Here is an 18,866-nt window from a genome sequence, read left to right as displayed (position 1 = left end):
ATAGGAATATCATTCACAGCCCAGGATCCTGTGAGATGAATGTCACAAAGACATTGAAAAAATAGATGTCCCTGCTTCAAAGAGCTTACCTAGACTTTGATCCTAACCACACTTACATGACCAGCAAATTCTCCTTTCATAGTCTAAAGGTAATCCCATTCCAATTTAATTTCTTTATATCTTTAAAAAATAAAAATATATTGAAAGATCTATGTCTTATTCTATAAATCAGTATGTCTACAATTTAAATTTGCAGGAGCACACTGAATGACTCAATTGAGACCACCTTTAAAGCAATGAGTCAATCATTTGTCCTAAGTGTCTTCTTCTTACAAAAAGACTTGAAATGAAATTATAAAATGCAGACCAAAGAAAAATCCTTCAGGAAAGATTTGGTCCTCTTGACTGCAGCAGAATGTTTTGTTGAACAAAGGGCCCGTGAGTTCCAAACTAAAACTACTCCATTATAGCTTCTCATTCTTCCCCACATGTTTCCTCTTGTGTTTGGATTAATAACTATAATTTTATTTCTGTGCTTAGTTCAGGTCCTACTTTGTGCCTAAGGCTTGAGAAAGTCTCTGTAAAAACAGGTAATAACAACAATGACGATCACGTTTATTTTAAAATAGCTGATATTATTTGAATTTCTGTCCCAAACAAACAGGGATAGAGATATCTCTGTAAGCACAGGCTTAGGCTGAAATTTTATTTAGGCTTAAAGTTTATTGGTTCAATAGCGACACTGTGAATAATAATAAAAATGGCATTAATATCTCGTGTGTGGTGTAGTTGCCTCACCTCTATATTTAGCTCACTGTTGGATTTCAGGAGATCACTGGGAACCGTGCACAGAATTGATTCTGACTGCAGGAGAAGGTGTTCACAGCTTTTGTTTCCAACTTTTAGCACCTCACCTTTAACAGCTTCTGAATCAATATAATTTCCCTTGGAAAAAAAAATCAATTTCATATTACACAGCCGTCTCATAAAACTTAAGCACTTACAAGCCTGGAAAATATTTTTAATGAAAAATAAATTGTGAAATAAAAGGCTAATGAGAATTTACACTGTCCTGTCAATATGCATGTATAGGCTTATTTCATGTAAATGCAACTTTGACAGAGGGGCCAGTGTAGGATGGTAAACTTTATAAACTTTACAGATAAAATCTGCTGTCACTTATACAGCTCATACAGACTTCTGAAATTTTAAATGTCTGAGGGATTAATCCTGTTGGTCCTGTTTAGATTTTTGCATAATTGTTCAAGAAAGGACACATTATGTAACACTGTTGTTTACACAAAACTGGCATTATATTATCCACAAGCTAAAGGCATCTCAAACATTTTGTTTTGCAAGTGGTTATGGTAGCAGAAATGAAGCTTTCAAAAAGAAGTAATTAATTTAAATAATACACAAGTCTGTTAAAATCATGTTCCACAGACCAAAAAGGAAAAAATCTTGGTAAAGATGAGGCATGAAAAGTACACTTCTTACCCAGAAAACCTGCTCTCACATCCCAGACTTGGATGAGAAATTATTGCTTCTGATATTGTGACAGAAGAATCCAAAGGCCAAGTTTAGGATCTTTTGTGCTCAGGAGTGAATCTCTATGTAAGAGCTGCCCTAGCCCATGTACAGCCCAGTTCAAGATGAAAGAAGAGGTATATTAAGTAGTATTGAAGGGGAGAAGGAAGTATGGGACCAATACAGTCTATTTATATGGGCTGGATCTGGGAGTATTCCACGAGAAGGGAGGAAGGCATCACAGCTGACACCACTGTGAAGCCTTGTATATTGGAAAGAAAACAAGAATCCCATTCTGAAGGGCAAAAAATAAACTTTGGCATATGTTTTAGATCTGCTTCACAATGAGATTGAACCCTGGGAAAACCGTAATAAATGTATAGGAGAGTCAGCTTAATGTCCTATTTTGATGGAAAAGCCACACCCCAGGTAAATGCTTTTTAATTGCTGGCCATAAAAGTCCATTTTGCATTCTATCTTCTGTCTAGTCGAAGCCATTCTGTTTGGTGTTAAGTAATAAAATATTCCTGGGCTGGGGAGCATATGAATGCTTATTGCTTATTCATTTGGAGACTTGTGGCAGATTGTGAGCCATCTCTTTCCTCTGAATGATGTACCTCAAAAGATTTGACTTTAATTCCTCCATCTTCAGCATAAATATATTATCCTGGACAGTGTGGTTGATTGGTCTCTTCTTCACCAAAGCCTAGAATTTTTTCTCCACCAAAGCCGATGCAAAAATGGGAAAAAAAAAAATCATACTGATATTTCAGTAAGGTGGTCTTGAGCCAGAGATGCAAAAATGGGAAAAAAAAAATCATACTGATATTTCCTAAGGTGGTCTTGAGCCAGTTATAAAGATGACAACCTTATAATATATTATAGTTTCAAACATATTCATTATATCTAAATATATTAAGAGTTTCAAAACGCTTTCAGCAGTGGTTTTGCTTTTCTTGGGACAACAGAATTTGCCTACAATTTTAGGAAAAGGAGGAAATTGGCTCCTGTGAGAACTGAGAAAAAATATTTCCTCTTTCCAAATGTGTATTACCCCCTTCTTGGTGAGCAATGCCCTTGAATGCAAGCTGTAGAAGTTAATCTTCAAGCTGTACTGGGTAGCTGTTGCAATCCAATCTGATAGCACAGACATCTCACAACTTTTAAAGAGATGGGAAAAACTTGGTTTTAGTAAAAGTCTAAAAGCAGCAGAAGAACAGTAAACTAACTATGGTGTGGAAATTCTGAGACTGGTGTCAGAAGCATTTTTGAGGCTCCTAAGCAGAGTGAGCAGGTTGAATTGGGAAAATGAGGAATTACTGCAGCTGCAGAGGTTCCTCTTCAGCTTGCTCAAAAATACCACAGTTTCCATATTGCTCTCTTTTGGACCAGGTTTTGAGAGTAACAATTTCCTATGCAATGTGAAAGAAGAGTGACAATAGAGTGACCTGTAAAGAGGCAAGAAGATTTCCTTAGGATTGTCTCATAAAGAAAGTGTTGCACTGGCTTAAGAATAGAGTAGGCAATTTAGTAAGTCTTGTCCTACTCTGAGTTTTAAGACAGAAGTGCCAGAGCACAGCCAAGATGTGCTGTACAGCATGCCAGTTGTTACACATTGAATTACAACTAGGCTACGTATTTCCTTAGTGGAAGATTTATACTTGTAAATATACTTTAGTTTCTGGTGGTCCATGCCTAGGCCTCCCATGGAACAATGCACAAAGTCCGTGCCCCATCTTAGTGCACAATCACAACCCCAGAACAGAGCAGGCCACTGGGCTAACTGAAGAAAGATGCTTTCCTTATTCATTTGTTGCTTAGGGGTGGGTGGTTTTTCTTTGTTTGTTTGTTCATTTGTTTGTTTGTTTTGTGTTGGCTTTTGTTTTTGGTGGCTTTTTTGGGGGGGTTGGGTTTGTTTTTTGTTTTTTAGGATGCTCTTGTCTGTCAGCAGCCCAGCTTGCAAGTCTGGATCAGTGGCTTCTGGGGGAGGCAGCAAGTGGACTCTGTAATTTTCAGCAGACTCAGCAGTGAAACACCAGAATTTCTCCTGCCCTGACAGCTTTCCATGTTGGGAAAGGAGATGGGAGCCCTTCTGAAGTGGTGTCTTCATGGTGTTGAAGCAGAGAGTTGTCTGGTACCACTCTGTCATGACCCCTCTGACTGGGGCATGGTGGGCACCAGGAGACTTGAAAGAGCCACACAGCTGGCAGAGCAAGACAGTGATGATGTGGGACATTGAGAGGCTGGCACTAAAGACAAGGAGGACTGGCATTTGTGGCACACAGTGCCCTGACTGTGTTTTAAATAGAAAACCTAATGTTTTCTTGTGTATAACATTTTCTTACAAAAACATCTTGTGGTCATCGGGGGAAACCAAACAGAACATTTCAATTGGTACCCACTGTCATTTGATGAAAGCCAAATATGTCACACTAGATTAGTTAGATTGAAAAACTTGTGATAAAAGCACCCTCCGCCCCTCTGAAACTAATTAAGGAAGAGATAAAAGAACTTTGGTTTGGTAGAACAGACTGTTCACTGAAGCAAGCTGCCATTTAATTTCATGCTGAGCTTGCTTAATTACTCCACAAAATATGATCATGAGGCATGTAAACTTGTGTGTGTGTATTTTTGAATGTGGGTACGGGGCAAGGGGAAAGTCTTGCCAGTATGGCTTGTAATGCCCTTTTGGCTCCTGACTATAATTTATGAAAGTTGTCCCACAGTTTTGATAGAAGCACCCCACTATAACTAATTCTGTTTAGAGGAAGATGTTAAATTGGTGCCTGTTCATGCTTCATTCTAGCAGACCACCTTTCACTAATACTGTTCTCCAGCTGATTGCCAGGAAATAAGCAGGACATCAGGCTTAGGGAGACATCTGCTTTGGGTGCCAGCACTACAGGTCAATACTACAAAATTGTGACTTTGGTCAGTTGTCACTATGACAATCCTCAGTCAGCCTTTCTTATCTAAATGGTTTTCTCCCAGCAATACACAGCACCAGAGACTTCTTCAGGGAGAATAAAAGAGTGAGCAAAGTAGAGAGTTAAAAAAACAACTAATTTTTGACCCTCAGCGTCTCTGAAGATTATAGAGCAAGTCCTCATGGATGCACTTCCAGGCAGAGGAAGGACAAGAACATGACTGGGAGCAGCCAGCACAAGTTTCCCAAGAGTGTATTTTGCCTGCCCAACCTTCTAGGTGGACAGGACTGGCTCTCTAGATGAAAGGAGAGCATTGGACAAGCAGACCTTGGTTTTAGCAAGTTTTGCAACACAATCTCTCCTAGCAATGAAAAAAACTTAGCATGGTATGGACTCGATGGATGGTATATAAAATGAGTGAAAAACAGATTGGACAGAGATCAAAACTTTATTTGTCAGTGGCTGATAGTGGAACATATACTGCTTAAGATCTTTTGACAGCTTGGACAAAGGGATAGGATGCACTGTCTTTGAACTTTCAGATGATATCAGACTTAATAAAATGAGTGATGTGCTGGACCATAATGTGAAATTAGGCAGCAGTATGCCACTTTAGTGACGAAGGCTCAGCACACATTTTAGCAGCAGCAAAGCCAGTAGATTGAAGGTGATTGTTCTGCTCTGGTCAGCACTTGTGGAGCTGAACTGTGAGAATTGTGTCAAATTTTGAACCCCACAGAAAAAGAGAGGTACTGACAAACTAGACAAAGTGCAGAAGAGGGTCACTGAGCTAGGAGGGGAGCTCAAGCATAAGATACATCACTCAGCTAGTGGAGCTGAGTGTTTTAAAGCTGTAGCATCTCCATTCTTGGAGATTTTCAAAACTCATTTACACAAAGCCGTAGGCAGCCTGACCTAATTTTTATTTTAGCCCTGTTTTGAGCAATGGGGTTAGACTATGAAGACCTCCAGAGGTTCCTCCCAATCTACATTATTCTGAAATTTTTCCCAAATTAGTCCTCTTTCCAACTGGTTGATATGCATGACTTGGAAAATACTGGAAAACACTGCTGTCATTGCACAGAGGCACTGAGCCATGCAGCAGCTATATATTCCCAGATCTGTTGACCTGCACACCAGAACTCTTTTTAGCATTTCTCCATAACTGAAACAGAGATTTGCTCTGCATTGAGGAAGAAGTGATGGTATGGCTAAGAGCTCCAAGTAGAAAAGACAATGTAAAAAGTAAAAATCAGACCGATTATTCTTTGGTATTTGCCTAAAACACTTTGCAGAGATGGATTAATATGCAGAGTTTGACTGGAACTCAGCATGGCTGACGGGAACTCTGAAGTAATCCTTCTGATGTCTTGCAGCCCAGAAGCTGGCCCACTGGACTGTGTTGGATTCAAAGACTTTAGGGCTTCAAGATTTATCCATTGTGATGGGGGAAAAGTTTTGGCTTACAGAGCTATGCAGGAGTGACACAAAGAAATGGCCTAAGCATTAAGACTGATTATCTTCCATAAAACATTTTTATCAATTATATTTTACATAAATTATAGATATCTATGTAAATAACATATAAATACAAAAAATTTCATAAGCATTCACTGTAAACTAGAAATACCCATATTTACACCTTTTCTATTTAATACTCAAAAAAACCCGAGACTTCAAGAAATTGGACTCTTGCAAAATGGATTTAACTTTCTCCATGGCATGGTAGTAGAGAGCGACCTGTGCTACTGAGGATCCCAGATTCTTAAGAGATGCTTCTCAGTGCTATGTAGGCTATTCTCAGGGCACATTGAATAGGCATTCAGCATCAACTTTGCATTTTTCATGGATCCATAAATATTTAGGCTACAGCAGTGACTGATCCTCATGAGTGACTTTGTGCACAAGCCAGAGTTTCCCTCAGCTCCAGAGAACTGAAGAAGACAGGCCACATATTTTGTGAGGAAGGACACATAACCATGTGACAGTAAGAGCCAGGGCTTACACACAGACCACATATTTCAGGTTCTGGGCTGCTGGCCATGTTTAATCCTGAACTGGTGGTGCAGCCCATTGCACTCAGAAGCTGATGCAGCGTCGTCCTCCCATGAGGACAAGGAATGCCCCTCTCCCACTTCACCTGATGACAACAGCCGTCCTGGTACACATATCTCTGTTTTCAGCTCTGCCTCTTTTAAATGGTGACAACCAGGCTCGGGTGAATGCAGGGCTGAACACAGTGCTCTCTGTGCCCTCGCTTCCTCGGGGCTTCCTTTATTGCACCAAAATGTCTGTTCCACGCTGTGCTGCTGATGTGCACTTGAGAATAATCAAAAAACTTATTTCAGCATTTCTTACCTTAATTTCCAGAACATTTTGGTTGCCTCTTGAGATGAACACTGTCTTTTCAAAATGCTTAAATACAGGATTATTTACGTAATCAAAATCAAAGTACAGGGAGCTGACACCATCAAAAATAAAGAACACTTTGGTCACAAAGGGTGGTTGGAGGTTGAAATCTTTCAGTGAAGGTGTTGTACAGCAGATTATCTCTGAGCTAGAGCGGTGGCTACACGCCTACAAGAAAAAAAAAGAGGCAGTTGCAGTATCTACATGCAGAGGAAATCACTGATTAATGCAACTTTCTTTAACAATACACATATATTGAAAAAATAAACACCAAGGGTCTTGTTCTTCTATAACCAAAGCAAAATCCTGGTCAGTGCTACACAGCGTTTATGTAGAGTCAGGAGAAAAGTATAAAAACTTCACGTCAGTGCTGTTTGCACTCTTGTTGAGGAAATGTTCAAGTAAACAAGCTTCCTGGCCTGATTGTTCACAGCACTTTTAAAGTAAATATTTTGCAGATAATTAATGGAAAATGATTTCCAAAGCCAAGGACCATCAGGAGGCTAGCCTGGTGTACTGAGCAGCCATAGTTCAGGTTACCCAGCCTGCCACGGTGACTGCAACATGGATTTCTCTTTCTTTTTCACTACCAAAGCAATAGTAAGGGACCAGAGGATAAGGTAAAAGCCAACAATACTAACTGGAACAGTGGAAAACAGAAGTAAAGCACAGTTTACCCACAGTGCAGATAGCATACTATATTTCTAGAAAGGCACTGTGGACTCTGTGAGAAAGGGCTTTAGAGCCAAAGCCACTGTGGATTCTGGGCCACAAAAGCTCAGCAAAGTGTATCTTCTTTCTAAAAAGATATACTTAAGGCCCCAGATGTGTGGCACTTGGTGCTGAGGTTCATGCAAGCTCCTGCTGAGAGTGCTGCCTGTGGGACATGCTGTGCACTGTACCTCGGACCAGCAGGGATGTTTCCCTCACTGCAGGGCAGGAGCAGCCTGAAAACAGGCACGAAGTCACACCTGCCCCTCGCTCTGCCACCACTCCTCGTGACAGCCTGCAGTGGGGGAAAGCTGCTGGTGCACCCCAGGATGAGAAGACCTTCCAGAGGATGCTCTGTGCTGTGGGGATGTGATGAAGTACAAAATGCAGGACTCGTCTGAACTGCCTTTGCAGTTGACAGAGGGACAACAGCTCATCTAGGGTGGGTTTAATCTGATCCACCTCAGACAACAATCTAATCTTTAATTAGATTAATGGTGCTCTAGAAGAGTCAGCTTTGTCTGGACTGTGAAGGTTTCTACAGGAGTACTTTGTTTATAATGTCAGCAGCACATGTACAAACCCCGGTGGCAGCACGGTGCGTGCTGGACTGCAGCACACAAACTGCAGGGTGCTTGTTTGTTATTGTGTACTCCCTTCCCCGTGCCTGCCTTTCATGTGCCCACCAGCGATACGGCTCAAGGACTTCTGGCACAAACAGAGTTGCTTCAGCTCCACAGAAGTATTTCTCTTCCAACTCTACAAACCTTTTGTAAGTAGTCCCTTTTGCACAGTGCCCGGAGAGAAGATCAAACTTTTTCTTTTTTTACAAAATATAAAAGAGCGTATCTGATGTGTGTCCCAGAAAGAATGAGGCTAAGCTCCTTGTCATCATAAATCTTAAATTTGTTCTGCAAGAGATTTCCTTGGAAGATCAACAATGCTCTTAAATACCTTTGTGCATCCAGAGGAGGCCAAAATACATATTTTTCTGTTTTGTTTTTCAAAATAAATTTGTTCTCATTATCAAATGCTGCCTGAAGGAGCTTTGAAATTAGTTTAAATTAATGCAACGTAATTTTGCTGATTCAAATCAGTGACATAACACTCAGGCTGTATCAGCTATATACCCATATTAGCTGGAAAAGTGGGATTAAATTAACCATCTGCAAATCAGGGGTTTTTGTTATCACCACAGCAATTCATGTTTCTGTGAATAATATTGTGAAATCTTGAATCTGCCAAGGGAAACATTTTCAACATTCTGAGCATTAGTTTTAGAGCTCCTACATGTCTGTGAGCTGTGAATTCGGCACTCAGTTAAATAACTTGGTGGAGCTCTCTGTGATGCTAATGGGACTTGCACGGGTGTATCTAACAGCCCATTTATATTCCTAGCAGAAACTCAGAAATATTTTTGTAACCCCCATGTCAACAAGGTAAACTGTGGGACACAAAACAAGGCAGATTTTTGCTCCATTTGCTTACAGTATCAGATTGTTCTTTTGAATACCTTGTTATACACCACTGACCATATCTCAGGCTTTATTCTGTGATATAGATCTAGAAATTAATTTCAATTAGTATGGAAATAATAAGATGCATCATCAGTATAATGGATGATCAAGCCATACTTTTCCATGATGTATGAATATTTGTTATCTATCATATTGTGTCGATTCTTAAAAAGAATTACTAAAATATATATAATTGTAAACCCAAGTAATCATATTTATTTGATTAATGTAAATTCATTAGACTCTTTATCTACTGTATAGTAGTGATGTCCATTAAATGAATAGCAGTGGTATTCATAACTTTGTTTGTGGCTATCTATTAGAATCAGATACTTTACTTTATCAGGCTGGTCTCTGAAGCAGAAGCTTTCAGAAAATGATAAAAATCTAATAATACTCTTTGGAGGGGATGCAATGTGACTGATTGGTAAGGTCAAGAAAAATCTTATTTGCAATGCCCTTATTGGTACATGATTTGACATGACATTTTTACCTTGAAATTGGTTTTAGCAATTGAAGAATATGACGGTTTAGTTTTCAAGAAATATTGGATTGAGGATCTCCAAGAAAACCCCCTTAATTCAATCTATTGCCTTCTCAATTAAGATACTGCCTATCACCCAGCACCTTTAACTTTTATTTAATTAAACTTTAAAGTAGATTCACTTTAAAAGCTAAGCCTACATTTTTCTTGTGACAATAATCTACATCTGAAGACAAAGAGGAAGAAAAAATATAAAAATTATGGAGCATTTCACAAGCATAAGTAAATGCTATACCCCAAAGGGAATAATAATCCATTGCACAATGCATATGACTCATCACTTAAGGTATGTATTCTTGTTCCATTTGTAAAATATGACCCTTGAGGCAATTAATTCAAACCTGACCTACAGAACCTGAACTTCAGTGCCCAATTCAATTCTTTTTCATCTGATAGAACAACAGGAAAAGTATGAGGGAGGATCTCTGAGTTCCAGAGGTCTCCCAGCAGCTGACCCAGATTAGAGAGGGGCAGTTGGATGTGCATTACAGGATCTGCAGCTGTCAGAAAGGAGAAAAGGGCCAATTTATTCTTTCATAAAAAGTAAACTTTTGGAGTTCCAGTGAAGAATGAAAGATGAATGAAGTTAAAGACAGACATGGAGACTGTCCAACCATCTTTGCCAAAGGAAGATTTCTCAATAGAAAGAGAACAAAATACAGGTCCAACATGAAGAGAAGCCCATTCAGAAGACTTTTCTGTGTAAAGCATATCCTGAGGGTTTTTCAGCAAATTCATTACCTTTTGCTGCCATTTTAGGTGGTACAATGAATGATTCTGATGGATTGGTAGCCTTTTTATTTTAGTTTTCTTCTTGGGGGAAGGCATGAGAGATGATACCTCTAGTCTACCAGATCATGAGACCAGAAGGTAGAGTAAAATGTCTCTTGCTCTTGCATCTGAGAGCCAGCCCTCTGCACAACATGATCAATACTGACTGGGAGTCCAAATTCCTCCCTGGGCTTGGGATGGTCAATGTTCCTTGTAGCACTGCATCCCTGGCACCCTGGTGATTTCACACAGCCTTTCCCCTGACATACCCTTTTCTTGGCAGGAGATGTGTGTGAGCTACAGGTTTGGCACAGAAAGAAAGACGAATTTTCCTGTTTGTGGGCGAACTCTTCACTGGGATTCTGTGGCAGCTTTGTGCCATGGAGTCAAGAGAGACAGAGGATCCAAGCCTAGGTGTCTTCGGATAGGAAATCATGAATATCTTCAATAATCACACACTCACTACCCACACTTTACAGGGAATTTGTTTTATCATTATTTCATACATCTAAGGTAGACGCTCACTGCTGAATTCTAGGCATCTTGATGAATATGAGTATGGATTGCTTACAGACTTGTAAATATTGAATGAACTTTAGAGTATTTTAAAATTCTCCTGTAAAACAGCAGGAAATGGCACCTGGCAGGCAAAAATTTGAAAATGCTGAAGAACATTCAAAAACTACTTACTGAAGAGATAATTAAAAGTCTTTGGAAAGAGAAGATCTTGCATAGCTACAGAGTCAGTTGTTGAAAGTCATGTATGAAACAATGCTGCTTCTTAGTTTTGCAGCCTTGCATATCTTGGGACATTCATTATTAGAAGAGATTAGGCAGTGGGAATATATATCCAAATCAGTTAATAGATGGAATATTAAAAATGCTATGAGAAAGGATCCCCAAATGACCACTTGTTCACTTGGGGAGAATCAATGCAAACTACAGGCTTTCAAAGAAAAAAAACATTACTCCCAAGTGCTTCAGAAGCAGAAGAGTCATCCAGCATGACTTACAGCACAGGTTCCTGATCAAATACTATTCCAAACTCTGCCTTGGGTATTTATGCAGCACTGCCTAAATTCCTTCTTTTTTTTTCTCCTTAGTCAGAACAAATGATCAAAAGAACTCATGAAATAGAAATCAAAAAGAAACACATTGCAATTATTGAAACATATGGTTCAATACATTTTTTCACTCATTGAAATAAATTCAAAGAAGGCAAAATGTATTATTTTGACAGCATTAACATAAAATGTAATATAAATACAACAAGTGTGAACACAGTACTGAACAATTTTAAGGAAATTTAAATAAATATGAAAAGAATACTGTAAAATGGAAACAAGGGATTTTTTGCTCTATATAAGAAAAATTTTGAGAGATACTAAACTACAAACATGAAAGCTGAAAAGCTCAACTTAAATGTTTCTTCTACAGGGGGCTGGCATACTGTGCCCAAAACTTTTCAGTCTCAGTGAAACTGAGTGAAACTTCTTATAGGAAGTTCTTTCAGAAAAACTTTTGTATCAGTTGTACCACTCACCTCTACCACTGGGATGGAAAGCAGCAGAGAAAAGCAAATGCCCCAGGGCATGTCTGCTGGCACTGCTCCCTGAGACTTTGGGATGCAGAGCATCCCCAACAGCTCCTGCTGTTTGCAGAAATGACTCTCCACCTACACTGTGACTCCATCAGGACTCTAGGCCACAATTAAACCTGAGGACAGAGAGCTGACAGGAAAAGGTGAGACCCATTTTAAACTGGGCACCACCAGCTTTAGTCAAATGGAAAAGGGTCTGGGAGGTGGAGAAAGAATGAGGAGAGCTGTAGGAAACAACACTTATCAGGAGAATTTGGATTAGTTTGGTTGTTTTAACTGGAAAAGAGAAAGGCTGAATCATAATTTAGTGCAAGTATATAAAATTAGCTGGAAAGACTGATAATCTGTTGCTTGTATCCACAGAGGGTTAAACAAGAAGATAGGTAATTAGCCACAGGATTTGGGTTAATTATTAGAAAGAAGTCTTTCCAAACCACTAGGTAAGCAGGTAGAGCAGCTCTCTCTAAAGCTTGTTTAAGCAAGATTGTGAAATTTCTTTCACAAGGAGCTTTAATAACAGCCTAAACAAGTATCTGTTAGGCAGTGGTCTGGGTACATTTGCTCCTGGCACAGGGAAGTGGGCCATGCTTGGCTCTTGTGGTCCCTCCCAGCTGCACTTTCCTTTGATGCTTTGGGATGTGTTTCAGTGCTGGCTTTGGTTTTCCCAAGAGCCAGAGTTTCTGAATGCTGACAAAAGCAGCTTCTTGAAGGAGGCTAGTAAGAGAAAACTGAAAAGAAAATGGGCTTAAATAACAATTAAAAAAAATGATTCATTTATCTATCCTCTCCCAAACTAAGGAAGCAAAAAGACACATAACCTCAGCTATAGCACTTCTTGAACACTTCTCTGGTCTGGTCAGGGAAACAACCTGTCCTCTCCTTTATAAATTGGATAGTTGGTCTGTATCTGTGCTGGAAATAGTTCCTCATTGTTGTTTATTTTAATAATGACTAGATGAAATGTTGGGGGTTTTTGGTATATCTCCCCTGCAGAGAGCCCAGAACTTCCAGTGCAGGATGAGTAGGACTACAGCCATAAGCATCCTCCACCAGAAATTTCCTCATTTACACAGTACAGTCTTGTTTTGCCACTTATAAATCTTCCCTTTCTACCTGAGAATTAATACTCTTCCTTTAGAAATATGCTTGAGGTAGAGAATAGTGGCAGAAAAATTGGATGCCACAGAGGCAGAGAAGGCAACTGAGTGCCAGAAGCCTTTAATTTCAATAGAGCAAAAATATATTGCTTGGGCAATGTCAAAGTAAAAACCACTCTGGATTATAATCCATTTGGGGTTATAGTCCACCTTTTGTGCAGGGAGAATGAACTTGTGTACAGCTGCTCATACACTGGGGCAATTTCTTAGAGATCAGTGCAGGAGATTTGATTAGAGAGCAGTGGCAGGAGATTTGTTTGTTGGCAAATGCACGGTATGAAAAGAAAAAGAATAAAGGAGATAATTCTGACTGACTAAGTCCATATCTTTTTTCAACAGCAGGTTAGAGGCAGGATGAGAAAGCAAAACACTGCTCAAAGGCAAGACTACTCCCCAATATTTGGGGGAAAGAGTAAATTCTATGGTGTTTATTGCCTGGAGTTGCCAGTCACTTTTGACAGTGTACTTTCTTTAAAACTCCAGATCTTTCAAATCTCTTCAGATTCTAAGAAGTCCTACATATTTGACAAGGTATGCAGTATCAGGGCCTGAAGAGAAGCAATACTGCATATTCCCACAGGGGAATAGAAAAAGCAAACAAATGATCTTTATGCAAAGCAAAATCTCAATACTTGATTTCAGCAACATCTTTTCCTTCAAAATTCTTTGTGCTTAGAAATAATTATGCTCACATTACTCAAAATCTAATAAATTTTGAGTTTGGTAGATTTCACTGAAAGATTTTATTTTCTGACTGATGAGTAAAATGACTTTTTGATAACACTTAAAACTGTGTTTCATTGGAAAGGAACCGATTTTTAGATTAAATCTGAACCCATTAAATTACATGCCACGACTACATGCTGCGGAAATCCAGGTCCTGACACTCATAATATTATACAAATTAGGATCATGAAGAATATGATGACCTTGAAGCTATGAAAGACTGCAAATTTGCAGACATACCATTTAAAATGCATTGAGCAAACCTAGGTCTAATAGTTAGAATTCAATTCAGGAAACAGTGTATGATGATCATTAGAAATAAGCTGAGAATACGAACAGTAAGTAGCATGTCATAAAGAGTGTAGGTCAATTTAGCTTCACTTAGACTAAACAAACCTTACAGGATAAGAAAATGTTGGAGGTACAACACAAACGTGTAGGCAAAAGCTTACAGAGGGCAGTTTCAGTAAAACTAGATGACAAATGCCATCTTTGCCCTGTAAGAATTAAAGCAGATCACATAGTCATATCTGTGTTTAGATTTGGACACTGTGTAGTGTCAACTCAGGGACAAAAAAAAAAAGAAGACTTACATCTCTGACTGACACCTGCTGTTTAATCAGAGGTACCCAATTGCAAGAGCCCAAACCCATCTTAAAACTTAGTTGCTGAACTTATCAAAGTTAGGACATATTTCCCTAACAGGGATTTTGGCAATCAGAAATTCTTAAAAATAATACCTACTTTTGATTTTATATATTTACTCTTCCTCCTCCTTTGATATATACCCACAGTCACCACTTGAGCATCACAGTAGTGCCTGAACTTGTCATGTAATCTGACATATCTGTATTGCACTGCTGTGTGTTTAGTCACTGAATTTGTATTGTTCAATTGAAATATATAAATCTTCTTACCAGATACTGCACTAGCCTTATTTCTTTGGAAAAGATTTATTGGAAATAGTTGTTTTATCCTCACCTTAACTTCAACTTTGTTTTGAATTTTTCCTGTACAGTGAAAACAGGCTTTGCAGAAAACACCAAAATATCAGTAGAAGCCTCAAAGTTTCAAGGCAAAAGTCAAAGTATTTTGGATGAAGATTCACAACCATTCACCACACCAAGATGAAAAGATAACAGATAGTCTTCTCTAAGACTGACTCACCACAGAGAAGTTCATTCCTAGTTTAGGTACAGTAATCACCATCTGAGGAAAGCACACTGAGTTCAAGTTGATTCCCTGAGCTGTGATTGTACTTCCACCACTAGGAAAATTTACCAAAAGAAGAAAAAAAAAAATAGGAAGGAAAAGAAAAAGAGAAGATAAGTAGGATAAATAACTGCTGTGATAATGTAATGTTAATTACAAATTATATTTTAGAGTAAATGATAACATAAAACCAGAATTAGGGATATATATTGGATAAATACAAATACATAGCTATGAGCACTGAGATAATTTTTCTGGGAAACAGATTTTACATTTAGTATAACAACTAATTAAAAAAAAGAAAAGAAAAATAATCTTTAAAACTGTGATAAGCCAGGGTATAAAACAAATGTGTAAATTTTAAAAGAGTTCACTTTTTTCTACTTTGCATTTGCTAACCAACTTATTTCACCTATTGCGTGCAGTGGTGCTGAAAAAGGTGTCTGTTTTACTGCTGACATTTTTTTGGCAAAGGCAGATGGCTTGGATTAGAGCTACTGAGACCATAAATATGTCACTTGAAAACACACACATACTACCATGCATATACATTCATAATGTTTATATAGCACTGGATTTAGACTATTTTAAAATCCATTTGCTCTCCTGAGTCCGCTGACTTGTCACATTAAATGATTTTCCTCAGCAATCAGTGTAATGTCCAGACACAGCATAGGAGACACACTTAGCAGTGCAGTGGGTATCTCAGCAGGACATCACAGGTAGGCTCAGCAGCAGCTGGGAGTGAAATCACAAAGAGAAAAGAAGCACCCTTCCCCCTTCTCCTTCACCTCTGAAAGGAAATGATTTGCCCTCTGCAACTGCACCATAATAGAAACAATTGGCATGGAAGATAGAGATAAAAATGCAATTTCTTTTGATAGATTGCTGAGCAGCATAGCCGTTCTTTGTTCATTTGTTGCTTATTTCTATAAGAAAATTTTACTCACCTAAGAAAAGATTTGGCTGGATGAATTTTTAAAACAACTGGGTCTTCTCTGTATGTGAAATGGCTGCTTGTGTCTCGAATAGCTTCATCGATTTCCATTCTCACACGATATTCCTGGGGAATTTGCTGTGCTGGAGTGTAGCACTCCACAGTGCTCGCCGATATGCTGGGAGGACTGAAAACAGATTGCTTGTCACCATTATAAAACATGTACTTTGCTTAAAACACTGTCCTTTACTGAGCCCCAACGTTGCCTAAGGATCTGTTTGTAAAAAAAATGCCATTGATTTTCCTGCTGGATAATCAAATTGCAACAGCATGGCTGAAGCTCAAGATTAATCTTAATTCAGTTGACTTGCACCTTGCCTGATGGAAGGTGTTACCCCGGTACTGGTGACAACCTCATGAGCCCCTGAGCCCTGCAAAGGCAGCTTCCAGCCTGGAAAACAAGAGCACACTTCAGGTTTAAGGAGAATGACTTGATCTGCTATAACCAAAGGATAAATGCCTCTTCCAAATCCACAGGAGTTACTCTGTGTTAAAAGACTCAAGTAAGGGTGCTCTTCTGGGATGTACCAGATGCTGAGGGGCAGGCAGAGGGCAAGGAGAAAGAAGGAGAAAATTCAAGAAGAGCTGGCTGAATTCAGCAGAGTCTCTGGGATATCCACCTTTCCCTTGCTATCATGCTTGGCCATGGAAGTCCTCTTCCTCCTACACTGAGCTCCATGGCTGAGTGGACAGCAGGAGGATCCTGAAGTTTGAAGCACGTGAAATGTGGCCAGAGGGAGCAGGGCACATCAGAGACAAGGGTGGCAACTGACTGGAGAAGCAAATGTAACTTTACAGTGGTTTCAGTGATTTGGCCCTAAGCACATCCATGGGCCATCCAAGTGAGGTTGTTCTCTTAGAATATAAGAGATGGTCTCCAAATTAGACAAAAGGGACATTTGCTACAACCTCTGAAGCATTCCAGGAAGGTGGGGTTCCCCATAAGGGACAGCAATTCATTCATCTGTATCAGGAAGCTTTTTAACATCTCTTAAAGGAAAAAATAAACCTTGCCCTAACTGCCCTCAGAACTGGGGAAAGTTGCCTGTTTAGCTAGAGAAACACCTGCCTTGAGAAATTGGTTAAGACCTGCCTAGAAGTCTCCAGGCAACTTGGCTAGTGAGAAAGAGGGGTACTGGTGATGCATACTGGGAAAGTCTCAGCTATTGTTCAATACCTAGAGGTCCACCTGACCAACATCTGCACCTGAGCTGGCTGCTGGCCCACCTCCATAGTAGATGTCTCGGATCAATCATTCCCAAAAGGTTTATATATTTCTCCATTAGTTGACAAAGACACCAAGAAATGCAACCCTAACTATTAAGGAACAGAAATGATTAAGATATTTTTAGTGATCAGACTTGAATATATAAATCCTTTTTCTTTATTTAGTCAGACTTGGCCGATTTGATCAAGAGCATACAATAAATCATTCAGCAGTAAAGAATAAATTTCATCTCTCCTGACTCTGAATCTTGTGTTAACTAATAGGCTACTGCTTCCCCATGGTCTCCACAAGTGTGAAATTTTACCACTATAACTTTCCATAATCATTAGATGATGCTCAAATTTCAGAGGAATTGCTGGATGTCCTGTTTCTGGAACACACTGGGCCAGATTCTGCCTTGTCCACAGAGGTGACAATTCTGGAATCACCCTGCTGTTCCTAAGCACAGAACCAAGCAGGATTTGTGCCATTGTAGAATGGCTACCAAATTCAGAACTCATCTGCCCATAGCAGAGAATCTGTGTTTGGCATTTAACATTTATATACAGCTGTGGTTGAAGGCATTTCCACACAGAACACATCAGAGATTCATGACTGAGCTCCTACTGGATCCAGTACAGAGCCACAAGAAATTCTGGCTTAAACCTCCAAAACAATTTTCTAAATACCAGGAAAAGCATGATGCTGCCAAGCTGATGCTGGCTCTGTTTTGTCGGCTGTTCTCTGACAGCAGTGCAGAAATCGTGCTCCTCTGCATGGGATAGACATTGTCACCCTGGTCAGGTTTCCAGCCAGCCAGGCAGCAGGAAATGGTAACTTGTGCGCACTGGCTGCTCCCTGGCAGCTGCTGCTTGAGCAGCAGCTCTTGCTAATACAGGAGACAGGGCTGAGTGTGTGGGAATCAGGGTGACAAAAATGATGGGAAATAAGCAGTTTCTTGTCCATTAGAAGCTGATTTGACACTTCTCTATGCAACCCTTTAATGAGGTTAATGAAGACATTACAGAATAAACAAGACTTCCAGAGAACTGTAGTCCCTTCTAGAAATCTTTCAAGGATCCTAAATTTAGGATACTTACTGCTTATTATAAATTCCCCAATAAGTGACACAAGAAGAGGAAAGCAAATGTTTGAGTTTGTTTTTTTAACTCCAAGCCTTTTAATCAAGACATTTCAGTATTAAAGGCATTGTGTTTTAGTTAGTACATTACCTTTTCAAAGTGCATGGTTGCTCACCAACAAAAATCCTCATGGATTTCCCACTGTCTAGGTATTTTCCAGCTACAGTCAGCAATGTTCCTCCAGATTTGGGGCCATAGGTGGGAGATATACTTGTTATTACAGGATTCTAAGGGGAGGTAAATATAAAACCAGTGGATTATAAAATTATTTTCCAAATGTAAAGAGGAGGACTTAAAACATTTGTTAACATTTCCAAGAAGTAACAGTAAAGCCAACGTGAAAACAGAATTTACCATGCTGGATTGGACTCATGAGGAGCCCCTAACAGTTAATATTGAAGCTAATTTTGACTAAAAAA

At 39.3% G+C, this 18,866-nt stretch overlaps 1 protein-coding gene across 2 annotated transcripts in view; it reads right to left on the bottom strand.

Annotated features, from left to right (window-relative positions):
• MET (MET proto-oncogene, receptor tyrosine kinase) overlaps nt 1-18,866 on the bottom strand; it is an 86,603-nt gene that overhangs the window by 14,208 nt on the left and 53,529 nt on the right. The window contains exons 9-13 of one of the 2 annotated variants that reach the window (XM_041471499.1): nt 18,538-18,674; nt 16,052-16,216; nt 15,057-15,156; nt 6,813-7,031; nt 799-945 (exon numbers count right to left, since the gene is read on the bottom strand). In XM_041471499.1, coding sequence (XP_041327433.1) covers nt 799-945; nt 6,813-7,031; nt 15,057-15,156; nt 16,052-16,216; nt 18,538-18,674 — 768 coding nt within the window. Of the gene's footprint in view, nt 1-798; nt 946-6,812; nt 7,032-15,056; nt 15,157-16,051; nt 16,226-18,537; nt 18,675-18,866 lie in introns of both variants that reach the window. The other variant, XM_041471498.1, reaches the window with a different exon arrangement.

This window comes from Pyrgilauda ruficollis, unplaced genomic scaffold, assembly GCF_017590135.1.
Source record: "Pyrgilauda ruficollis isolate IOZ18807 unplaced genomic scaffold, ASM1759013v1 scaffold27, whole genome shotgun sequence".
Classification (NCBI taxonomy): Eukaryota; Metazoa; Chordata; class Aves; order Passeriformes; family Passeridae; genus Pyrgilauda; species Pyrgilauda ruficollis.
Note: the sequence above shows the minus strand (reverse complement) of the source record. Positions and strands in the feature narration are given on the sequence as shown.